The sequence below is a fragment of the Plodia interpunctella genome, chromosome 2 (assembly GCF_027563975.2).
Source record: "Plodia interpunctella isolate USDA-ARS_2022_Savannah chromosome 2, ilPloInte3.2, whole genome shotgun sequence".
NCBI lineage: Eukaryota > Metazoa > Arthropoda > Insecta > Lepidoptera > Pyralidae > Plodia > Plodia interpunctella.
Genome location: NC_071295.1, coordinates 2,763,250 through 2,788,674, shown reverse-complemented (window position 1 = coordinate 2,788,674; position 25,425 = coordinate 2,763,250). Strand labels below are relative to the sequence as shown.

General features: G+C 36.3%; 1 protein-coding gene across 1 annotated transcript in view; it reads right to left on the bottom strand.

The window, feature by feature from the left end:
* Nucleotides 1-25,425, bottom strand: part of Dhc93AB (Dynein heavy chain at 93AB) — a 39,517-nt gene extending 14,092 nt beyond the window's left edge. Inside the window, exons 1-44 of the mRNA XM_053758374.1 lie at nucleotides 25,075-25,425; nucleotides 24,825-24,982; nucleotides 24,517-24,739; nucleotides 23,972-24,124; nucleotides 23,212-23,423; nucleotides 22,618-23,133; nucleotides 22,422-22,532; nucleotides 22,103-22,257; nucleotides 21,681-21,870; nucleotides 21,334-21,595; nucleotides 20,857-21,217; nucleotides 20,444-20,729; nucleotides 19,946-20,224; nucleotides 19,616-19,751; nucleotides 18,935-19,116; nucleotides 18,338-18,496; nucleotides 17,547-17,720; nucleotides 16,814-16,959; nucleotides 16,438-16,564; nucleotides 11,429-11,458; nucleotides 10,725-10,970; nucleotides 10,213-10,437; nucleotides 9,690-9,916; nucleotides 9,376-9,517; nucleotides 8,803-8,928; nucleotides 8,351-8,637; nucleotides 7,814-7,949; nucleotides 7,335-7,469; nucleotides 6,963-7,093; nucleotides 6,534-6,867; nucleotides 5,640-6,352; nucleotides 5,181-5,482; nucleotides 4,804-4,958; nucleotides 4,589-4,725; nucleotides 4,198-4,431; nucleotides 3,414-3,646; nucleotides 3,062-3,177; nucleotides 2,601-2,762; nucleotides 2,012-2,211; nucleotides 1,675-1,831; nucleotides 1,257-1,445; nucleotides 802-1,041; nucleotides 506-696; nucleotides 161-330 (exon numbers count right to left, since the gene is read on the bottom strand). Of these exons, the coding sequence (XP_053614349.1) occupies nucleotides 161-330; nucleotides 506-696; nucleotides 802-1,041; nucleotides 1,257-1,445; nucleotides 1,675-1,831; nucleotides 2,012-2,211; nucleotides 2,601-2,762; nucleotides 3,062-3,177; nucleotides 3,414-3,646; nucleotides 4,198-4,431; nucleotides 4,589-4,725; nucleotides 4,804-4,958; nucleotides 5,181-5,482; nucleotides 5,640-6,352; nucleotides 6,534-6,867; nucleotides 6,963-7,093; nucleotides 7,335-7,469; nucleotides 7,814-7,949; nucleotides 8,351-8,637; nucleotides 8,803-8,928; nucleotides 9,376-9,517; nucleotides 9,690-9,916; nucleotides 10,213-10,437; nucleotides 10,725-10,970; nucleotides 11,429-11,458; nucleotides 16,438-16,564; nucleotides 16,814-16,959; nucleotides 17,547-17,720; nucleotides 18,338-18,496; nucleotides 18,935-19,116; nucleotides 19,616-19,751; nucleotides 19,946-20,224; nucleotides 20,444-20,729; nucleotides 20,857-21,217; nucleotides 21,334-21,595; nucleotides 21,681-21,870; nucleotides 22,103-22,257; nucleotides 22,422-22,532; nucleotides 22,618-23,133; nucleotides 23,212-23,423; nucleotides 23,972-24,124; nucleotides 24,517-24,739; nucleotides 24,825-24,982; nucleotides 25,075-25,384 (9,358 nt within the window). The 5' untranslated portion in view covers nucleotides 25,385-25,425. The remainder of the gene's footprint in view (nucleotides 1-160; nucleotides 331-505; nucleotides 697-801; nucleotides 1,042-1,256; nucleotides 1,446-1,674; nucleotides 1,832-2,011; nucleotides 2,212-2,600; nucleotides 2,763-3,061; nucleotides 3,178-3,413; nucleotides 3,647-4,197; nucleotides 4,432-4,588; nucleotides 4,726-4,803; nucleotides 4,959-5,180; nucleotides 5,483-5,639; nucleotides 6,353-6,533; nucleotides 6,868-6,962; nucleotides 7,094-7,334; nucleotides 7,470-7,813; nucleotides 7,950-8,350; nucleotides 8,638-8,802; nucleotides 8,929-9,375; nucleotides 9,518-9,689; nucleotides 9,917-10,212; nucleotides 10,438-10,724; nucleotides 10,971-11,428; nucleotides 11,459-16,437; nucleotides 16,565-16,813; nucleotides 16,960-17,546; nucleotides 17,721-18,337; nucleotides 18,497-18,934; nucleotides 19,117-19,615; nucleotides 19,752-19,945; nucleotides 20,225-20,443; nucleotides 20,730-20,856; nucleotides 21,218-21,333; nucleotides 21,596-21,680; nucleotides 21,871-22,102; nucleotides 22,258-22,421; nucleotides 22,533-22,617; nucleotides 23,134-23,211; nucleotides 23,424-23,971; nucleotides 24,125-24,516; nucleotides 24,740-24,824; nucleotides 24,983-25,074) is intronic.

Sequence of the window (25,425 nt, the reverse complement as noted above, 5' to 3'; positions counted from 1 at the left end):
GATCTATTCTACTACTAAAAATAAATCCGCAATGGGCGCATCACGTTATAAAGAAAGCTCATATGTTTCTTGATATTACAAAACATTATATTACACTACATGAAAATCATCAAACAAAAGATTTTATCTGTATTTAAAAAAAACTAAAAAAGACACGAACCTGCAGCCTTCTCACTCTGCACCTTAGCGGTCTCAATGCCAACCATTTCTATCAATTTGTCGGCAGCTTCATTCTTCTCTTGCAATTCAACTTCTTGCACTGCCAATATTTTCTTCAAAGCAGCCACCTGAGTCGCCGTAGAAGCTAGTTTTTCTAAGCCGTTTTCCAACCTTAAAATAATATGACATTTTTGATAGTTATATTGTACGAGTAAGCTGGGAATGTTTGAGTTTTATAAGTCCATTTATCCACCTATCATGTGTAAGCCAGGTAACCCAATATGCTCTCTAATGAAGTTGAGATTTTTTACGGAATATCTATATATAATATTAATAAAAATGTCACCTTATAATCTTGGCTCGAAGTTCCTCAGTCTTATTATTCACGAGTTTGGAATACAAGCTGATCTGTTCTAGAAAACTCTTCGGCGTGGTGTAGTTGTATCTTCTTTCGTTAGCGAGGAACGACTTCGATATTGTATTTACTGACGTGTGGACGTATGCCATGAATCGTGCCACGGAATCTCTGAGAGCAATCTGTTAATTATAAAAGTTTTTTTTTGTCGAAAAAAATCACCACCCAAAATAATATCATGAGATCGGTAATCGGCATGAGAGAAAGAGAGAAAAGTATATAATTACAGGTAATACATGTAGCTCTTGCAGGAAATTCATCGAGACGGACACGAGCGCCTCTTGCGGCCACTCGTGGAACCAGTTGATGGACGTGCAGTTAATCAAGGCGGGGAACTTTCTCGAGCGCACCCGCAGAGTGGAGCCGACAGGGGAGAAACAAAGAACGACCTTCAGTTGCCTCCGCACACGGTCTATGAAGAATTTCCAGCACACTTCGCGCGTGTCTGGAAGTCCAGCGCCTTTTACCTATATCATTAAAGTAGGAAAGATGTAGCATAAAAACTTAATCACCCCATATCAGTTCTCTCTTAAGTCTTAGTTCTCGTAATTAACAATTAAGATGCAATAATGAAACTCAAATATTAATTATAATCGTTGAAATTATGTTCACCATTTTTGTATAATTTAAAAACAATTCCTAGTCGTTCCATAAAATTAAATTTCGAAGACAGATGTTTTACCTCATTCCGAACTCCAGCCAGTATATTCTCGATCTCGTCGTCCGGGAATAGATCGCCAACTTCGCCTGACGCCAGCAGATCGTTGATCAGAACCAGAAACTGTTCGTTCGCTACCTGAGCGTCAGTCATCAAGAACATTATACCCACGTTTTTCAGGCCCGTTTTTATATACAGGCCGTTTAATTCGTTCTGAAAATCATGAACAAAATATATTGAGTCTTAATATTATATTTAAGTATATACATAAAAGATTTTATAATAGCAATATGATTTTTTTACTTAGGCCAACTTTGGTACCAATTCAACAAAGAACTAAAAAAATACATTAATAAAACTACTGTAACGAGAAACAAAGTATATAGTCATGGAAGCAATTTTAATATTTTCACTAAATATTGATTTATGTATAACACTGTACCTTGAGATCAGACACTCCATAGCCCTTCTTGAGCTGAATCTGTAGCACTTCCAGACTGGATATAAACGCTGCTAGGCGAGAGAGGGATTGTTTACCCGAGCCTCCGACACCCACTAACAACGCACTTCCTCTAGGACTTTCTAATATTCTACTTATTCTGTAACAAAAAAATGCTAAAAAATACAATTTGAAGAATGCATGAATCATTTCGATAACAAAATCATTCAAAATCAATTTAATATCAAATACATACCTATTCAACAAACGGCCTATGGAAAACAAAGTCCTCCCGCCCAGCAGTGGGATATATAAACAGGCTATTAAAAAAATTATATACCTGCAAATATGCATCATGGCGTCCTCGAATAGAACCAGATTCATAGCAGCAATAAGATCGTTGTAGCTGGCCATAGCCTCAGTCAGCAGCTGGTTGAGCTGCTCCCAGTTGGCTATCGGCATGTACTTCGGCTCGCCAATCCCTCCGGCGAAATGGCAGTAGATGTTTGGGCGTTCAAAAACAACTGCTTCATCTATTTCCTGTGAACATTTTTTTTTTATAATTGTCATTGTCATTTTTGCCACAAGCTTTTATTGTTGTCAGAGAGATAACTATTAGGTCATGATTATCATAATAATGGTTCGTCATGGAAACTGAAGCAAGTGGGAAATTTTAACTCAATAGGTCAAGTGAAAGTAGTTGAAATTTAACTTGCAAGATTTCATTACAGACAGACAGGCAAACATCGGGATAAATGAAACTAAATAAAAGCTTGTAAAAAGGATATCAGAGTTTTCTCCCGCAGAATATATATAGATTTTGCTAGATATTCTTACATAATTTGGAAGTAAAAGTGCTTATTAAAGTATAGGTAGGGTCCACAACACTTTAATGGAAATTTTGAATGCAATAACATAAATTACGTTACCTCGAACGTCTTTTTGCAAATATCCACTTGCATCTTGAGGAAGGCATCGATGTCCTTGTCCTCGGTGAGCTTATCTGCGTACACCCTGTGGGTCTCGTGCATCCACAGGCGTATTATATCAGACGGATTCACCAGACACTCATTAGTACTGAACAAGAAACCCTAAAAAATATTTGTTTATAATTGTAGCTTTGAGAAATTTTGTATTATTTCAATTTTGATGATGAAAAAAAGGATGTGTAGCTTGTGAAGGTCATAATTTCTAAGTCTTTTATTTTGACTAAAAAATACCTTGATTTCCATACAAAAAAACCGTTAAAAGCAAATCTGTATTGATATTTACATTTAACTGTAAACTCAAAAACTACTGAACCGGTTTAACAATTAAGCTGCTTTTTGCGTAACATGGACGAAATCGCAGATCGCATATTTAATAATTTTTGTAATTAATTTTTACATACCTGGAAAACATTCGACAAATCCCTTAAATTGAAAATGTAATGAAATTTAATAGCTGTTGGTAAAAATATTTGTGACGCTTTATTATGCAGGGTTATTGTGGCAGTCACTACACTCGCTGCAAAGAGAGAGAGAGAAAATAAGCAAAATATTCACAATTTCGTTAAAAATGTTGATAAGATAATAATTTTACGGTTTAACCGCTGGATTAATTTTGATGAAATTTAGAATACATATAGTTAAGACACGAGATCAAACTTAAGCTTCCGTGGTGGAACTGCGAGTAACATCTAGTTACTTAATAAAATAAAAGATAAAAATATTATTTCTTCTGTTAAATATGATATTGCTTACCAGACAATTTAGTAATCAGCGGATTAATCCTCAACTCAGGATTGGTCAAATGCTGATACAAGATCAGATGGTAAATATTATTCAATGCATCATTATTAGGGAAACTTATCGCAAACACACAGAAGTGTCTCTGCAATCTCGGGTTGATGGTGAAACTCCCAGATGTCGGGTTCATACAGGATACGTATTGAGTGTTGTGAATATCCTTCAGGGACAATTTTGTCCTGTCATACCTGTAAGGAGACATGAATATTAGAAAAAGAAAACAACAGCTATTTAGTGAACTTTCTTGGGCCTTAAAATCCAACATACATTCACAATAACACAAATTTACTATGTAGTGATTTGTCCACACTATCGGCGAAATCAGAGGACGACGCTAATGAACATTACTTAGTTTATATTTGAGATTTTTTTACAGCAAGGAATGACTAATCAGTCATGCCAAATAACTGTAATTAGGCAATGAAAAATCTGACGCAAATGTTAAATATACATTACCCTCAATCCATACTTCCATACTAATATTATAAATGCGAAAGTCTGCCTGTCTCTCTGTCTATCTGTTCCGCTTTCACGGCTAAACCGCTAAACCGATTTTAATGAGATTTAGTATGCATTTAATTAAAGGCTTCCTTCAAAAATAGGATACTTTTTTTTCAAAAATCAACCCGCAAATGATGATAATGGGGGATAAAGTATGTGTTCCACTTTCGCAGAGAAACTCACGCGGGCAAAGCCGCGGGCAAAAGATAGTAAGGAATAAATAAGTAAATCTATATACCAATGTCCATAGTCCATATGCTGACGAATTATCGTATGGGGTTGGACAGTCCCATATGTATCTACTTCGGGCATGTTCATGTCGTCTATGAAGTAAATAAGGGTTTTGCTGCCTGGAGGGCCGTAGTTACGACCCGCTTTCTTTTCTAATGGTTTCTCTAAAACTTTTTGTAACATTTCTGAAGAAGTGTAAAAGTTGAATGGTACAGATTGTACTGCGTAATTTTCAGGCATGCTGTAAAATGAATTCCATCATTATATGTTATTGTTTACATGAAAAATAGAACTACATTGTTGAATAAGAAAAAAAAAATTGAGTCTATACTACTACATTTTTTATAAAATGACAAGTAATTATAATTAAAAAAATACATAAACAACTATACATGTACCCCTGTAATTTTTCATTCACCAACACGGTTTTGCCACACCCTGAACTTCCTACTAACATTACAGGGTGTTTATTTTTCATCAACAAATCTAAGAAAAATCTTATTCTTATAGTTTCAGCTGTTGGGACCAACACAGCCTGAAAAATATAAACACGGTCTAATTTCAAAGGTACTTTCGAAATTACACGTAAAACAAACACAAAAAGACTACTAACTTGTAGTGGAATGTCGGAATCGAGTTCGAATTTAGGTATTTTTTCAGTCCACGGCGTGAACTGTTTCGTATCTTTGTCGATATAGTAATCGAAAACAGTGCCCCCTGCAGGGAACTTCACTGACTTGAATTCGTTGACCCACCATTTGGTATATTCTGAAAAGAAATCCTTTCATAAGCAGCTAACAATAATTTAAATGAATCATTCTAACAAAATACCACTACAATTATAAACCAGGATTAAGTTCCAAGTTACTATTGGCTTTTTATACTATTTAATTTTGAAAATATCGTTTACAAACAGCTCTCATGCAGTAGTTAAAAGCGTTTTGGATTAGAATTACTTAGAGTACAAAAAATACTTATAATATAACATACCGACTCTATAATCAATGTTAGTATCTTGGAACATGGCGGATCCAAAGGCCCAGACGCAGGCAAAAACAAAGAAGATATCATGCCATTCCTTCGGACAATCCGCGGGTGTATTCTCCGGGACAAACAGACAGTCTAACAGATGGCACAGCATCTGAATGTGCGCCATTTCCACTATAGGAGTGATTTTCTTGAACCTGGTCTTGACTGTCTCTAGACATGGAGGGATGTATTTGTCAAACAACATGACTAGATTTGACTTCTCCGCCGGGATCTTTCTTGTTTCGACCCAGCTTGTAACATAACTGAAATTGAAAATATATATAAATTAGTTGCAAACTCGGCAAATAGTACTAAAATTTATAAATATTGTATTTCATAATTAATTAATATTTTTTGATGGAAATAAAAGAATCAATCAGCATTTGTTTTTGAAAAGTGTTTTATTAAAATTCTACTTACGGATTCCAGCCCAAGTCTTGTGGGTTGATGTACAAAATGCCAGCTCTTGAGACGGTGGCCGGTGTCGCAGTACGCAAATTTGAAATCTCGAACATAAGCCTCATGGAAGGAGTCAAGGCTATTCTCTCATTGCTAGCTAGCGTCAAGATCTTATTGTCATCCATCACCGTATTCAGGGATTCGATCCACATCGGATCTATATCACCGTCTAGAACGATCCATTTCGGATTTTCGCCAACTAAGTTCGCTTGATCTCTCATGATCACTGAGAATAGCCCGTCCTTCCACTCTCTAGTTGCCGGGTTAATAATCCCGAACAACTCATCGTTAGTCACAGCTTTCGGATTCAAATCGTTAAACAGAGGCTTCTTCTTAAGATTCTGGTAAGTTTTGAACAACGTTTTCCACACTTGGGTTTTACCGGTTCCAGCGTTACCAACTATGAACACAGAATGTCTGACTTCTAATAGTTCTTCAAGTTGGACCACTTTAAGTATGAAGTTGTCTTCGGGTTGTAGCGTGAGGTCCATGGCGGCTTGTTTGACGGTCCTTTCGAACTCGAGGTCCCGTTTGCGAGGCACTTCCAGGGCAGGAAATAGGTCTCCGATCAGGCCCATAAAGACGGGCATATCGTCGGTAACTATTTTTGGTATATTGAAATCGCGAAGGGTTCTCATTAGTACTTCTTCTTCTGGTCTACCGGGATCACCTCTCTAAATAAAAGGAAGAAATCAATAAAATTAATATTAATTTTGCTTCTTCTGAAATACATTTACATTTACTCAACAAATCGCAAAAAAAATAGGCAGCAAGGGTTTTTGTTATGACTCGTAGAACGGGGAGAACTGGTAGCCGAAATATAAAACTAAGTGAAAAAATCATTCGATAACTCACTTTCAAAGATCCCGCGACCACCAACACCGATTTTATCGCCCTCAATCCCCAATCATAATGATCTTGTTTCGACAATAACTCTTTACACAAAGTATACAGTGTAATGAACTTCCTAGCCAAAATCTTGGCTTCCTGGAACCCTTCAGCCACTAACATGATCTCGCATATGAGTTCAAAGTCCGGAACGACCATGGCACAAGGTCGAAATAAAGCTTTTAGATTTTCCGGCAGCTCTGTGCGGCCGGCGTACCCTGGGTTCATGGTGATAAAGATGCCGACACTCGGCACTAGGGATATTATTTCGCCCATGAAGTTAAATTTTTGTTTTTTGTCCCTGGAAAATCAGTATATTTTAATCTTAAACCTCAAGCATATCAAACATCCTCACTCACAAACTTTCAGATTTATATTAGTAGGAAGTCTGATTACCTAATAGCATCTTGTACAGATTTCACTTGGACAGCTACCACAGATAATACTTCCACGGAGATTCTGTTGAATTCATCAAAACAACCCCATGCGCCTGTCTGAGCCAGGCCTTTGTAAATATTTCCGCAAGACTGGAAGACAAGACGACATATATAAATATACAGGGCTAAAAATACAAGTACTGAAAATCCTTCCGGAACGATCGTACTCCTCGAGGAAGTAAGAAGTAAGAGCTAATAAGTTACAAAATAATAAACAAAACGTTTAAAATACCGAGCTAAATAAAATCTTTAGTTTGTTCACCAATGAACAAATCAGTCCCAAAGGAGATTCTAGTGAACTCAGTGCATCAGATTAAGGAATATGTTCCACCTGGTAGTCCATTTGTTCGGAACAGTTGAACACATACACCATGATACCCAGGGCCCTTCCCAAATCTTTGGTAGTCTCAGTCTTGCCCGTGCCGGCCGGGCCCGCCGGCCCTCCTCCCATAATCAAGTGCAATGACTGAAAAAAAATAATAATTGAGAGTATGAAACGGATTAACTGTTGTCCACGTGAGTTTGCAGTGATAGTACTAATTTCCGGGATGAAAAATAACCTATGTCGTTCCTACTGTTTATAATTTATAAGAATGCAAGTTTCAATAATTAAAGTTGAGTAGACAAAGTGTGAAGTCGCATTCATTAATTTTTGTTAGGATAACACTACTTGGAAAAAAATATCGAGTTGTCCTCACATATAACAGAAGCATTCTTAAGAAAAAAAATACCCAAAAGACCACTGCTTAGAAGATACAAGAAAAGATAGAGCCAGAATTCAATAAGTCAACTAAATAAAAGTAACAGAACCTGAGTTAAGGTGATGTAGCATCGATCAGTCAACGGCGTGATGACCAACCTCGGAGTATTCCCTAAATACTCGTAGCTGTACTGGAACTGCGCATCGCAGATGTTCGCGAAGCAGTGCACTTCCGTCTCGTCCCATCTGGAACAAATAGCATATAGAAAGTTAAAACTTACTTTTTTGTATTCCCATTATTATAGTTCACCAGTATTATGTATCAGCCAAAAGGACGGTTTCTACACTCACAACCTCTCTCCCTCTCTATTTATTTTCATAAGTATGTTTGTCACTTATACATTATTATCACAGGTGCAAATTTACCGACGAAAATCTTATAACATATGGTTACCAACTTCCAAATGAGCACCAATAAGGGTTAAAAGCTCATAAATTTTCCGAAAAAGTAACTAAGATTTAAGAAAAAATACATTTTCTCTCTGCATCACTTTTCTGTTATTTACATGTTTTTTGTATTACAGGTAAAAATAAATAAATAAAAACAAAATTAGAACAAAAAAACTACGTTCTTAAATGTTAATTACCTGTGTCTAAGCTGCGACTGCCACTGGAAGGCGCTGCCGGCCTCGACCTTGGCCTGGATCATCTTGCTGACGACGTCCCTGGAGTGCACATCGATGGTGCAGATGGTCATGATCTTCTGGCGGTCCTGCTTGCTCAGCTCGCCGATTAGCAAAGTGATCAACGTGCTCAGCTGAGCCAGTTGCTTCTTGTAGTAATCTTTGAGCGCGCTGTCGTAACCTTCCTCGAGGCGCGCGAACGCCATGTTGACTTCCGTCGTCCACCAGATTTGAGACCCGCATAGTGACACCTGTCAATACAAATGAAAATAAATAAATAGATAGGTAAAACTTGAACCCTATGCCAAAAAGTAACTATTGTAATTACCTATATAGCAGTAACGTATAATATTGTGCAAGTAGTATAGAAATTAAGCACAGCAGTCTGAAAAAATATGTTTATCTTGAATCCATACCTGTGCCATGAAATCAAAGAGCCACTGTTCTCGAGGCTTCTCTTCGTAGGAAACTGTAGCTTCCCCGAAATAATGGCGAATGGTTGATCTCATTATATCCTGTAGTCTGTTCAGCCATATTTCAACCTTTAAAACAAAATACAAACTATAGGTTGTATTGTAGGTAGATTCCTAAAAAGATCCATATTGGTCAGGGAACAAAACGGCTGGTATTACGCAGAGATATATTTCGTAATAGCAATGAGCTCGTAATTCGTGACTGCCCATAAGATTCTAAAAGGCATACTTCTACACCACCGTTGTTATCCGGCGAGAAAAAAAATAGTTTTAAAACATCATCTGCAGATATATTTAACGTTGCATGGCAAGAAATTTGCGGACTGTGAATATCGGCGGCGGCGTGTTGTCAATTTAAAATATGCCTACAGAGGACACTATAAAGCTCACTTTTCAATGAGCGACGTATTGATGGGAGGCAGGGTTGCGATAGAAGTTACATTACCTTAAATGTGGCTTTTTTACTTCCTAAGAAGTTCGTGAGTTTTAAAATTTTCAACTGAAGTAAATATTTACCGGTCCAGTACAGTCGCAAGTACCATGAAAGGGCACATATTCTCCGTCCTTCGCTATCATGCCCAAAGAAGTTTTCTCCGCCGGATTGTCGCTCTCTCTGAATTTCAGCTTAGCGATCGAGTCAAAAAGTTTCGTCAAATGTCTAAAAAAATATTTCTTATGAAAACGCTAAAATCTTTAACAGGAATTTTTGTTTCTAAAAAAACGAATGTGCATATTTATCATCTAAATTTTTTACCAATAATTAAACTGTGTTTAAAACGAAACACATATTTTCAAAATAATGATTCATAATAAGATATATGAAGACTTACTTAATAACGAGTTCGGCTTGGTTTCCATTGGACAATATATCCAACAAATCTGCTGAGGATATGAAATAGAACCTCGGGAAAGCCAATCTCTTGGTCTCCAAATATTCGGATAAGGCTTTCTCGCAAATCACCAGGTCTTTCTGTAGATTGTCCAGCTTTTCCACCAACCCTTCTTTGTTGGTCCCTTTTACTACATTCGGTGTTTTAGCCATTTCAGATGACAAAATCTATAATAAAAATATTTTATAAAGATTTTTTAGATTAATTTTGTGCTGAAATAATCGTGGAGGAGCAGGACCGCAGAAATCAAAGCATATGAAATGAGAGCCTTACCCTATACCCTAACAATAGCAGTATTTTAATCCAAACTTCGCCTACCCGTAGACTAAGTTATTCTAGATTGGGGATTTTTCATAGACATACTACAGGTAAGAAAGAGAATGGAATTTAAATGTCGAGAATGAACGAAAATTCTATGTTGTAAAAGAAAAAAGCCGATAATTTTCAAGAAATCACCACTCACCTTAAACTCATTATCGATCCGGTCAAACCTTTCGGAGTCCTCCGGCAGCTGTTTCCTAATGTCCTCCGAGCTCATGAAGATGCTCTCCAGGTGTGTCCAAGTTCTCTGCACCTCAAACCAGACCGTGATCACCTGATCCGCTATCGACAGCTTCTGCTGCCACCCTGACACTTCTTCCAGAAAGTGCGCGATGAATTTTGAGGTTATTAGGTTTTGGAGTTGGACCTAGATTGAATTTTCATCTTCGGTTATTTTTGTCGTGAATCAACTACTTAGTTTTATTTATTTTTATAAGCATTTTCATAGAAAAAGGAAACAAAACGGACTGTGGGCTTACGACACTTAACGGATAAAGGAAAAATCCGAGAAAACCCTCACTCACATGAGAGAGAGAGACACTTTCTGATCACTCTGAAATTTGACAGTCAAGCAGACACATAATTACTGTACATGCGGGAAAAATGTATTGTATACGGAGATGGATTCAATTAAAAACTCAGTTCGTCCTTTACCTGATTTTCTTCTAAAGTTTCAATCAGCTCTTCGCTGGCCCTCAACAATACACATTTGGTTCGTGGATGTATTTCCTGCTCAAACTCCATCCCTTTCCAAGTAGTATCCAAGTCTTTGAGCACCTTCTCCATGGACATTTCCTTCACTGCTTTGTCCACTATATTCTTCACTTCTTCCTCACATTCGTGGAGGTTTAGAGCTAATAAGTCCGCCAGAGTTGTATTTGTGTCCATCACAATTTTAACCTATAATTTTTATTAGAATTAATTACATCTTATTATGAGATTTTTAGGTGTTGTTAGATACTTGTTTGTACTGTGCAAAAATGTATAATTTACACTATCTACTTATGGCTTTATATTTTTAAAATACATAAACCGAACATATATTATTTTATACATTTCATTAACTAAATATAAAAGCTAATTCGGATTTAGCATGCTGCGTAATCAATGTGTTTAGTGGTCAACATTCTATTAAATATTCAATTAACATTTTATTTTCATGCTTGTATATTTAAAAAAACCACGACTACAAATACATTTTACATAATCACACTATATAACTAAATGTTATATAAAAAACATATAATTTTATCTAAGTATCAAATTATTATTAAAACTTAAAATACTGCTTTTCTATTAACAGTAATTATTTATTTATGTACATAAACATATATTTTCATTCATAAATACATACTCACAGTGACTTCTGCAGGCAATGCGGCTAAGCTCTGTGGACCACAAACATATTTACATTCGCAGACCATATTAACAGCATTCTTTTTTTACAAAATCATATTTAAACAGGCCATTTTTATTAACTTTTTATATACAAAAATACACAGACCGTTTATTATACACACCATTATACAAAAAAATAGAGTATCCAACTTATTTTTCTAGTTATAAGATTATATATGGATGAAGTAAATAACTTAAACTAGAAAGAAAGAAAGAAAAAAAAACATTATTTTGGGATAGCCATTCAGTACATCAAGTAATTTCGTGAACCACACTGGCCTTCCGCAGTTGCCAAGTACGTATAATAAATGGAATATTATCATACCCTCGTTATCATACCGCAATACATAGACAAATTTTTGGTGTGTTCAATAAACGACCTTTGAGTTTAATTTATAATTCAGTGTTAGTTTGTACAAACGTGGACATCGAGAAGCGAACACATGCTATTATATATGCAGCTCACATGCAAAATAGTCACCCATTCATTAATCCAATCCGATGAACACCAATGTGCATTGCATACACTATATTTACAATAAACATATATGTAACAAATATATAACTTTGGTCTATATTAAGACAAATTGGCGAAATGGAACATTGAGATTTATTTCTAAATATATTTTTTATATTTTAACCGATCCCAAAAAAATTGTCCCTCAATTCTTTGCGATGTCTTTTGTTAAAATAAATTATCGTTAGTAAAACCATTTCGAAACGTAAGCATTTAACTGTAGTGGCAAATTCATATGAGACCAAATAAAACAATTATTACACGAATGCCTAATAAAAATATATACTAACATAATACTCCATTCTTCGAGTTTTTTTTAGAGTTTCTTAATTTTGACTATATTCTTGTTAGAGGTTTGTTATATATCAATTTAACTGGCCAATAATAATATTAAGTTTAAATCTAAAGAAAAATTGTATTAATCTTGTCACGATACATATCTGATATAATAATTAAGCAAAATAAAAGAAATCTCGAGATCATCACTGATTTGCAGTCCGAGTGCGATGGTATGAAATCCAAAATAAGAGACTTGTCAACCCGTTTGAACAATCAAGAGCAAAATGCGCGTTCCTGTAACATAGAAATTCAGTGTGTCCCGGAAAAGAAGGATGAAAATCTTATCACAATAGTGACGAAACTAGGAAGCATAATAAAGTGTAACACTCCACCGGAAAGTATAGTCCAATGCACCAGAATAGCAAAAATTAATCGGAACTCTCCTCGACCTCGGTCTATAGTCGTTCAGTTCTGCAGTCCTAAAAAGCGCGACGATTTCTTGGCTGCCGTCGTAAATTACAACAAATCTAAACCAATTCATGACAAGTTGAATTCCACTGTTGTTGGACTGAATGACCAGAAACTACCAATATTCGTGATGGAGCATCTTTCCCCAGCCAACAAGGCTTTGCATGCTGCTGCGAGACTGGCGGCGAAAAAGAAAGGCTACAAACATGTCTGGGTGCGCAACGGGAGAATATATTTGAGGAAAACGGACAACTCGGACTATATACTGGTAAAGGATATGGACTCTATTGATAATCTCAAGTGACGGATCCTTCTTAGTTCTTGATTTTCTTTTGTCTGGTATGTACATTTTTAAAATTCGATTCCTCACTATCAATATATTACCAAAATGTTGGTGGCCTACGGAGTAAAACACATATTTTTTCTAATAATGTAGCTTGCACTAATTACGATATTATAATCATAACTGAGAGTTGGGCAAACGACAGTGTGTTTGATTCGGAGTTGTTTGGTGGAAGGTACACTGTACACAGGAGGGACAGAAATATTTTAAAAAATCACCAAAACAAGGTGGATGGTGGCGGTGTTATTATTGCCGTTTCTAATAAGCTCCCGTCTCGACGAGTAGCAGAGTGGGAGAGTGAATGTGAGGACTTATGGGTATTAGTCGACATTCCACGATCAAAATCCTTCACCCAACTGGCTTTTTGCGCGGTCTACCTTCCACCTGCAACTGCGTTATCTACGCTCGAACACTTTATCAATAACTGTAATCGCATTAATGAGGTCAATAATTTGCACACTTTCTATATTGGTGACTTTAACTTTAGTAAATTAAATTGGTCTCTAGTGGAAAGTGACAATGACAACTATCAACCACCAGTTTTGTATCAAACATTTTTAGATTTTATGAACATCAATAATTTGTCTCAGTATAATTCGGTGAAAAACTCAATGGGAAGAATTCTGGATCTTGTTGTAACTGACATGTGTTCTTGTGATGTTAGTGAATCTGCTGATTCTTTGTGTAACGTTAGTCCACTGCATCCTCCTCTTCTAATCAAGATTCCAACCTCCGTTGAAAATACCTTAAATTACAATGGCAATAGCAGGCCAAACTTCTATAAAGCTAACTATAATGCAATTAATCAACACCTAGCGTCTGTCGATTGGGTGAAACTTTTTTCAAATATCTCGGATATAAATCAAATTGTCGATATTTTCTATCAGCAACTACAAGATGCTATACAAAAGTTCGTTCCAAAAACTAAAAAGCGTAACAACAAATTCCCACCCTGGTTTAGTCGAGAATTGATCAATAGGCTGCGGGAAAAAAATAAATATAGACAAAACTACGCTAAATACAAAAACCCCCGCGATTTATTTTCTTTTAAATTACTGTCAAAACGTTGCAAGACTCTCGCGAATGAATGCTATAAATCATACATAACACGACTAGAAGAAGATATTGCCAAAAATCCAAAATCTTTTTGGAGTTTTGTAAAGCGTAAGCGCGGTGGTGCAGGGTCTTACCCAGGAACTATGTCTAATGGTACTATAACAACTTCAGACGGCACAGAAATTTGCGATCTCTTCGCCTCATATTTTTCATCAGTATATAACGAAGGGCAGAGTACGAGTACGTCTAATAATGCCAATAGTGACAACTCGCTCGGCTCCTTCGAGGCCCATGGTGATAACCTGTCATCTATAACAATCACGAGACAGGAAATTTTGAGTCAGTTAAAAAATTTAGATTGCTCAAAAGGCGCTGGAGCAGACGCAATTCCTCCAATTTTTCTTAGACGTTGTGCAACCAGCCTAGCTGATCCAGTTCAATTTATCTTTAATAAATGTCTCACCCAGGGAGTATTTCCAGAGGTATGGAAATTGGCTAAAGTCGTTCCTATTCATAAAGCTGACGAAAAACATCTTGTCAATAATTACCGACCTATTGCAATACTATCTTGCTTGGCAAAAATTCTGGAACACTTAGTACGTCCGCACATTCAACGGCACTTTGACAAGTACTTAACCGAGAGACAGCACGGCTTTGTTAAGGGCAGATCTACCTGTACTAATCTTGTTGAATTTACTGATGAGCTAACTAAATCTATTGATAATCAAAAGGAAACAGATGTAGTCTATACAGATTTTAGCAAAGCCTTCGACAAAGTCCCACATAACGTCGTACTAGAAAAGTTAAGCATGTATGGATTCAGCGGAAATGTACTCAAATTTTTTGAAGCGTATCTGTCTAACAGGTCATTTTATGTTGTAGTAAACGGATTTGTCTCATCACAGTACATCTCTTATTCAGGTGTTCCTCAAGGGTCTATTTTAGGTCCCATTATCTTCACAATATTCGTTAACGATCTTCCATCCCAGTTTCTAAATTGTTCATCGTTTATGTTTGCTGATGACCTAAAACTTGCCAAAGAGATAAACTCCGTCGACGACAGCTCACTCTTTCAAAAAGACATAGACGCCCTATGTCAATGGTGTTCTAAAAATGGAATGCACTTGAATGCCAGTAAATGCTGTTTGATTAAGTTTACACGTAAACAGAACATCCATAAGACGGAATATCATATCAACGGAAATAAAATACAGGAAGTCGAAGTTGTCAGAGACTTGGGAATATTACTAGACAAAAAACTTACTTACGTTCCCCATATTAATTCTGTGATAAAACGAGCTTCCCAAATGCTGGGCTTCGTAATTAGAAATGGCAAAGTTTTTCGCAAACCGGCAACTAAATGTACTCTCTACAAATCCTTAGTACGCCCAATTTTAGATTACGGCAGTGTAGTTTGGCGCCCCCATTTCGCGACTCATGTATTGCGGATTGAACGGGTACAAAGAAGGTTTACACGTCATCTGGCGTTCATATCTAGCAATGCAACAAAAGAGGATCCATACGACAATCGTTTGGCAATATTTAATCTTACTACCCTTGATAAGCGCAGAGATATCCTTGATCTGTTGTTTCTTTATAAAGTTATTAATAATTATATAAAATGCCCCCAAATATTAAGTAAATTTAATTTTAGAGTACCACGACGACCACCTCGTAGACCAATCCAATCTTTTGTACCCCCCTTCCGCAGAACAAAGTTAGGAAGAAACTCAACTATAACCAGAATTTGCAGATTATACAACGGGATCAGTGGATTGGCAGATATTCACAATTTATCTTTAAAAAAATTCCGCACTTCAATTTTGAGTTGCTTGAGTACCTAATTAACGTAAGTAAAAGTACCTAGTTATGTTGTTTTTAAAAAAAAAAAAATTTTATTATTTTCTTCTTCATTTCTCATATCTTGTAATACTACCTACACACACATTAAAAATATGGATTGTTACCCATTGCATGCTGGGTTTGCCTTTAATTGGTCGATCAATTAGAACTAATTCTTTTATACATGTATCATCTTTGTATAATATGTTGTTTCGATTGTTGGTGAACTAAATAAATAAATAAATAAATAAATAAATAAATAAATAAATATATATAGATTATATAATATAAAGGTATTCATGTCAAATTCGGTTATTAATTTTAACATAGTTTACCAGCGTTTAAAGTTTTAAATGCGTTAACTCTGCTTTCGGTTATTTTTCTACTATTCTAACCCTGCCCGATATAATATTGACCGACTTGGACAATTTACAGACCAAAGCCATACTTTGTAACTGTGTCACCTTAGTAGACCGCATGAGTTGGTCCCAGTGCCGCTCCCTAATAGCCGGGTTCTGTAGTTCACCCACGGCCCTCAGTGAAGTTAGCATGTTTTTCACTGTAGCCTCTAGGGTGATGTAGGTATCCCAGCTAAAATTAGGATGACACATTACTTGTGTCCGTTTCGGAGCTGACGGCAATACAGATAACATCGTAGGAATTCAGTAGTTCCATCCCTTTATTGTTTATAGACTGAATAGTAATAATTGAAAATACACAACGTAGTAGGCACAACTACATTAGAGCCAACTATATTAAGAACGTCGTTCTTGTCGGTGGAGTTCCGTCCATCTCTTTATTTGGTCCTACGAAACTATTAGATTTCGATTTTGTTCTCACCTTCTCATCTCCTTGTCCAGCAGCCTAATCTCCTTTGCAAACTTTTTACATTCAATGTCCATATTTTCGACATCTATTTTCCGCCACGGCGTCGTTTTCCAGTCCTCAATACTTGTCCTCACAATGTAAACATAATCCCAGAGTTGCTACAAAAAAATATTTAATAAGTACATAGATTCTAGAAGTTATTATTCTTAGCTTCTTGGTATCATTTACTATGGAGCAGTCGTATTACCAATTTCACCCTTCAAACCTGGATATAGTAAAAATAATTGAATAACAATAGTATCGCAATACGATCGAGCTGAACTGTCGGGCGTGTGAACTGAGGAGTCAAAATTGATCAAATGCGAGTTGGACATATTTACGGTTTTCAGATTTATTCTTTAACATGTGCTATGAGACTATGGATTTTGTTAAATTTCATGATTCCGGGTCATGTATTTTACATGTACCTGCAATAAATGATTTATTATTATTATTACTAAAGGGAGAGAAAGGCTTTGGTTAAATCGCAATAATATGCGGTATAAATGGTCAAGTATTTTGATTGTGTGCAAGTTTGATTTTCTTCGCAATTGAATTAGAATCCAATTAAGTGAAATTGTCAACTTGAAATCTTTAAACGTTTCTGAAAAGAGCCTTGATAGACGGACAGACAAACCACTTCGAAGGGTTCCATTTCTATCTTATGAGGTACGGAACCCTAAAATTAAAATAAAATAAAACACACTTTTAACATCTTCAATTCCTTTCTGCACTGCTTGAGCAGCTTAAACTCCGGCACGTTGACCTCAAACAATGACCCTGACCCCTGAATACTCCTCATCTCTTCTTCCAAGTGCAGCATCTCGAAGTCCACCCTAGACATGACGTCGTAAGGATCTTCACAGTCATATTTGAAGAACTGAAATATTAAATGTTCGTAAAACTTTGTTGTACGAAAAAGAACAACTGGAAAATGTTGAATTATTATTTATTTATTACTAGCTGAGCCCGGGGCTTCGCTCCCGTGGGAATTCGAGATAAAAAGTACCCTATATGTTATTCCAGATTATATTCTAATTAAGACGACCTCGGTGGCGCAGTGGTAAAGTGCTTACCTCTGAACCGAGAGGTCCCTGGTTCGATCCCCGGTCGGGTCATGATGGAAAATGATCTTTTTCTGATTGGCCCGGGTCTTGGAATTTTATCTATATGTGTGATTTGTTCTAATATATATTTATTCTACTCGTGTACCAAATTTCATAAAAATCGGTCCAGTAGATTTTGCGTAAAAAAGTGACAAACATACATACACACATCCTCACAAACTTTCGTATTTATAATATTAGTAGGACTGACTGACTGAGAGTTGCCCGCGGCAAAAGTAGCCTGTCTCATCTGAGAGTTTTCCCTGTTCCTTCCTTAGCTAATGAGCGTTGGAGCCTATGGTTTGCTGATCTCTCTCACGCCAAATAATCAATAATCTAATCGTACGAAAAGTAGAGTAATGAAGTTGTGTGGCGCATTGTGATTGCTTACCTCATATCTCTTAAAGACCTCCCTATAATAAGTAACATGAGCGTCAAATGTGGCTATCTTCCTCCTTATGCCACTGACCTCTGCTGCCTGGAGGGGAGCTACCTGCTGCTTGACAGTAACGGCTAGCTTCTTCGTTGCTTGCCACATCTCTGGTAATTCCTGAGAAAACATTTATCATGGTATAAACCGGCAAACGATCAAGCGGGTCATCTGATGGTAAATAATCATCGCTGCTTAGAAATACGAGGAAACTCCTCAATAATTTTCAGCAAGGGTGATATAAGAAGCTTGTGTCAATAATTATTTTATGCAAGCTTTTATTTAACTTGCCCAGTTAGTGCTGGTCAAATCTTTCAATTTGATTTGAAATTTGAACCACAGCCTAGCATCCGATAGATCTCGTTATAGTTTGGATCAAATTATTATGAAATGCTTGCCCTGATGATGCACCCAGGATCGGCTACCGACGGTTTACTGCACGAACATGATTTTTTGTCACGCGTTGAATAATTTAATATCTCTATGATGACAATAAAAGCTTGTGTCATAATAAAACTTATTTTAAAACGAAGTAATGCAACTTGGCAATGTATATACCTGAAGCAAGACATTAACTTCTTCAGGAATGTCCATGTCATAGAACTTGAGCAGTTCAATGGTCTCTTGGAGCGGCTGGAACATCTCGTCGGTTGTGAGAGTCCTCTCCTTGACGTGCATCAGATAACCCATCACCGCAATCAAAGCATCGTAATCCCCTTCAGGTACGGGTTGAAGTAAACCTGAAAAACAGTTATTTTTTATTACATTATTTTAATTTATTTTAAAAAATTATTGCACAAAATTACAAACAAAAAGCTAAATACAAAAGGTGGACTTAACGCCATATGGCATTCTCTACCAGTCAACCATTTTTCAATTCAAATTTCTAATTTTAAGCAGGTGGGCTTTAATTTTACATTTAACTATTATTTATTTGCCAGTATCTGTAGATACTGTTAACTAGTTCAGTATGTTTCAGTGGGGTTAAAAAAAATATCATGTAAGTAATTCTTTAAATTAATAGATTCTAAACAATATAACGCTGTGACATGGTTACTTATCATTTTATAAATAGCGACTATGTATAATGGATGAAATGTCTAATATAGCGAAATGAAGAAACCTAGAAAAAGTTGAGGTGAGTATCAGATATCCTGTTTCTTCCACAGCCGACGTCGGAGTCCAGAAGGAGTCCAGGGTCCCATCCACAGTGATATATCTTAACCAAAGTATACGTACCTTCGTCAGCTTTACGAATGAAGTTCGCCAAGTCACTGAGACTTGACGTCACGTTTTGTACCAGGTGTTCTTTGTACATATTGCCCCACTTTCTTACAAGGTTCAGCAAAGCTTGGCGAAACGGTCTAACATCAACCTGGAGCAGTATTTATTAGTCTAAATGCCAGAATAGTTATCACGATCAATAAATTTATAAATACATTTAAAAGCCAAAGGCTGACTTACTCCTGGTACAAGCCAGCTATATACCCAAGAGTAGAAACATAAACCTCAGCACATGAAATCAAGATTAATATACAAATCATGCATTTCGATAAGTGATGTATGTACCTGGAACCAGCAGTTGAAGACTTGATAAGATTCCATGTCTTCAATTTCCAAAAAAAGGTTTTCAAAATTGTCTATTTGTTCTCTGAATCCCTCCATTTTCGGCGGACAAGGCGTGGGAGGAGGGTCGTCGTTGTCATCACTTCCGATCTTATCAATTTCTTCTGGCGAGAGTATTCTACCGTATGTTAGGAATATCTCCATGACAGCATCTCTTTCCTCAAGCCACAAGTAGGAGTAGTTTTCAAATGATTTGCAGAAATCGTTTGCATCTTCGATAACCTTTAAAAAGTAAAAATATTGATTTGTGGATCGAAAACTTTTGTAAGTACAGTCGACCGCATGTCAAGTAAGTAACCGATTGGTCTCTATGCGGCGGTGATAGCGGCAAATTTGCAATGTATTTGCATCGATTGATGTGCTGTCGTGTATACTTTTAATCTTGAAATGTTTATACGAGAATTTTCTCCTCGCTTCGTATAATATAAAAACATTACATACCTTATCAATAGCGTGCAATATCTCATCCATCATTTCAATAATATCTTCACTACCAGCGATCTGATTTTCGTAACTAACGGAATCCTTTTTATAAATCCTTTCAGTCAATTTCGACATCTGTAGGATATCATCAATTATGCTCTGGAGCATAGCTGTGAATCCCTTCTCGTGTGAAGGCTCCAAACTTGGAGAGAATACCAAGTCCGGTTCCAACAATTCCAGTTGAGCTTCAAATAGCGGAGCCAATTTGTTATTTGGATTCATATGTTCTGCTATATATCCCATGCTAAATAACAAAAAAAAAGATACCTGTATATTTTGTATACACAATTTGAAAAATTTGCAAATTTCTTTGGTATTCATAATATTCCATTGCTATTTCCAAAATTAATATCTCACGTATCAAGAGTTACCTGCAAGCAATGGATTTGAACAGTGATTCTTCCATCAGGCTGTCTATAAAAGAAACATAGTTGACCCAATTTTCACTTTCCTGATTATCCTGCATGTTGAATAACTCCATGTTCTCTTTAAGAAGCTCTTTTATGCGATTGTCAGTCTCAGTGATATCTGAATAACGTTTATTCTTCCTCTCATCTCGATCATCTAGGTTCAGCAACGTGTCTTTCTTTCCTTCTTTTCTTTCAAATAATGGTAGAACCGACCATTCTTTCATCACATGTTTTATTTCTTTTAAGTTCTCCTGTATCCTTGACATTCTCTGATATAAATTTCCGACTAAAGTGTGTAGTTCTTCCAACTGATCCCAAAGATCTAAAATTTTTCAATAAAATATAAATAAAATTAATAAATCTACAGGAAATTTACTATAATATATATATATTATAGTGTATTTTGTAACCTACTTGTAAGTGTATTTTGAAACCTACTTGGTGAGTTCCAATTCAGCTGATGCATTGCTTTTTCAATGCGTTGATCGATGGCTTTAATTTCATCCTCAACCAGATCAAATTCGACCTTTTGACTGTTTTTTCTGATCTGATTGTACCAATCAATTGTAATTCCTAGATTTATCCTGTATTGCCTGAAAGTCTCTTGTCGTTCAAATATTTTTAGACTTTCTGGTGGCAACATGTCTTTGAAATCTGGATTTCTACGCAAATGATGTACTTCTTTTAAAACGTCTAATAGCTGTAAAAAACAATTAATCGTATTTGATGTTGCTTTAAAAACTAAAATTATTATTTTTTTTTAATATTTTGTGAATCGTAGTTACCAAAGGACTGAAGTTTAAGACTAGGTCAGATCCTTGACGAGCGACGATTTTATTATTTGTCTTCAGCTCAATAATTTTAGGAATAGTTTCTGTCCAGTCCTTGAAATATTTCTGTTTGAATTCTTTAATTTTCTCTATGAGTATATCATATCTCTCGAACAGTTTCAGTGCTTCATCCGAATCCTTTATCCTAAATATATAATTGGGATATTACGAAAAGTATATTGCGAAATGTCCTTTTCGAAGTAAACTGCATTATAGCAAAACTAACTCTAATCTACTGAGTGAAGATAAGAATTGGACAGTGAAAATAAAAAAAGACAAGAAACCCTCACAGTCACACATGTATCAATACTGCATTGTTTAGAAGATATTAAGCCACATAATCAGCTTTCGCAATTTGCCCCACCCCGATGACTTACGGGTGCGGCAAATAGCGAAAGCTAGCTACAGGCTTCGTGATCCTCGCTGCTAGCATCGACATGTACAGCAACCCCCCCGCCACCGGCGGCATGTACGCGTCAACTTCCATCATGCCGTACTTCTGCAGTCTATTTGTCTGCTCCGTAAAAAGGTCCTAAAATAGGAGACGTAACGTTGACCAGTGCTGGAATATCTACAGTGGTTTAAAGTGCAGCAAAAGTCAAGAACGCTACAAAAATGATTTCGTCTCAACTGACCTTTATGTAACTATAATTTGAGTAAAATTTCATTAAAGTACTGACGAAAGAATTAACTTACTTCACAAGTGCCCATCTCCTTGTCGAGCATAACAATTATGTCGGAATATTTAGCTGTGAATTGGCTTTTAATTAGGGGTCGATCTAAAACTGACCCGACAATGTCGATTAACTGCAATTGTTATAGCTTTATTACTATTTAGTTTTATTATTAGGTTAGATACAACTTTCCGAAAATTTCTAATACATAGATTTACCTTGAATATAGCTTCTAAAGTTGAACAATTATCGAATGATTCCACTAACACTGTTGACAATTTTAAATCCAATTCGACTATATTCTGCTGGAAATCTTTGAAGTCCAAATTAAAAGTGTCATCATCAGGATCTAAAACGTCATAGGATTTGGAGGCAAATCCGTGAAAGAATGCTTCAAATTCCGCTGATATTTCCCTTATTTGGCCCCCTAAGACTCGTCCTTTCATACCCCCAATTTCAATTTTTTCTAACTTTTGAAATTCTAATACCGTTTGGAAAAACCATTGAATAGTATTAAGGCGATCCATAAACTTGTTCAATCTCTCGAAGACTACGTTTGGATGGAATGTCCATGGAATGACTCTTCTGTCAACGAAATATTCTGGTAATTTATCTTTGAAGTAATCGAATGTTGCTCGGAACTTCTTCAGTATTTTTATAGTCAAATCGATACGTAACGTGGCTTCGTCAATGTCGCTATGGAACAACGTGCTTGGATCTAGGCATTTCTTTGCCTACGACAATAAACTTAATGTATTATATACCATTTTCTACTGCAAATGTGCAATTAAGTACGTTCAAAAGAATATTACCTGGTAAATAAGCAAATTTGCAATTTGTCTCAATAAAACCATCAGTTTTGAGGAACTGCAGTAATATTTGGAGTCCCTCCAAATCATGCATATGACATGAAAGAGAGGACCAAATAACGACTGACATTCAGTGAAATCAGTATCCTCCAAAGCTTTGAAATGTCTTTCCAGAGTACGCAAGTAAAGGTCTATTTCTCTTGCTTCTGCTAAAGCTGAAAATTATTGATTTCGGCGTTGGTGACTTGCAAACTTGTAGATTAACCCAAAAAAAATTAACATGATAAACTAAGCCCCGTTGTACCCAACGCGATGCAAAATCTCTACAACACTAGAGTCATCGAGAAGTAGCGATTTGCAAGGAGTTGGTTCTTCTGTACAATGGCGGAATGAAATAATCATCAAAACGTTGAACCAGAGGTCACATCAGAACAATCAGAAAATGATAATAAAATAACGATGAATAAATACTTTACAAAGTTACACGAGTTACCTACTCGTACTTTACTAACCAACAGATGTGCTTTATTGATTAAAATGTTCATTCCGAAATTATCCAGGGGGAAAATAAATTGAAATCTGCATAAACAAATAATATATAGACATATTTACTGTAGGTGGGTACATATAAATTTCTTGACAGAACTTCATACGATACTAAAATATGGCTGGTCTGGCTCTGCCTACTTCTTAGATAAAGAAGAGTTGTTGTATATGTACCTATATATACTTTAAAAAATTAACTATAACGTTGCTGTTTTACCAGAGACGATGTTCTTGAACAAGCGGCTAAAGCAGGGGTAGTACGCAGAGGTGGTCTTCTCCAATATGACGGCCATGCAACGGACGCGTTCGGTGCGCAGCTGATCGTAGATGTTGTTCAAGTTGCTTAGTCTCGACCTCCAGAAATGCAGTTCTGGTTGGTTAATAAAAAAAATCCCCAATATTAACACATGGCTAACAGGATTAAGTCCCTTTTCAAACAAAGACAAATGAAAATGACAGACAGATCAATAAGATTCGATGTTGATGTTGTGTTTATTGAGTTCATTATCAGATTGAGTATTATGGGATAAAAAAGTAAACGTAATACAAAAAAATGTCATTCACGTTAATTATTAACATAATATGTTGCATGAGCGAGTGGATATATTCTTTTGCTCATTGTGAGTTCATTAAGGTCACCTTTTTTTGTTATTTGTCATATAAATAGTTTTAGTATAAGTCATCAATTTCGCATTAGATACATCTAATATCGAATACATAGTGGTAGTTAAGTAATAAATAAATGAAAACGGAAAATCTAACCAACAGACGGCACAGGATTCTGTCCATTTTCAAAGGCCTGCGCAGGGTCGTCCATCATGACGTCGTTGATCTGCTGGGCCCATTTGATCACCACGCCCTCTATCGCGCTCTTCAAATACAAGTCTACCTCCTTCCCTTTCAGAAGTTCCTTCTCCGCATCGTGCACCAGTTCTACCCCCACAGGCATAGGTAAAACTGTCTGGCCATTCACTTTACCCTTCACCTAGATAAAGACCAAATTCAAAGATGACAAAAGAAACAAATATTACAGCCAATTAAAAAACAAAATCAGTATGTAGTTCACTCACCTCGTAAACGGTGCTTTTGAGATTGTGTATTTGCTTTAGGATGTCTTGTGATACAACTAGTGGCCATCCTTCGTGATTGAGGGGGTTGGACAAGAGAGGAACAAAAACTTCGTCTACTAGTGCAGCCAATTCATCTATTAGTCTTGGTGCTAAGTCACCTGTACCAAACAAAAAATAAATTTAAGGTTATGGAGGTCCATTATTGTTCTGTTAGAATCGAATTGCAGTTGGTACCAGACAAGATACTTACCAAAGACGAGCATATGCGAGCAATTTTCTTTAGGGACGACATCTGCCTTCTTCTTGACGAAATAAACTGCTTTATTCTTCAAATAACAAGGAAAAGATATGACAGGAACTAATTGGTTTGCATGAGTCAAAACTACAACTAAGAGGAGTGGAAAAGGTTGGTCCACGAAGTCCTTTAATATGGAACGATGTTCTTCTAATCCCAAGGCACGCGTCCATTTTTCAGGTTTAAGTTTTAGTGATTTGACAGCGTAAGATCCTATGAAGTCGTAGCGGGGGTCGTGGTTGGAAGATGAAGATGTTTGGTCCATTATGCTATGTTCGGCAACATTTTTCTGACTTGTTCTCCTGT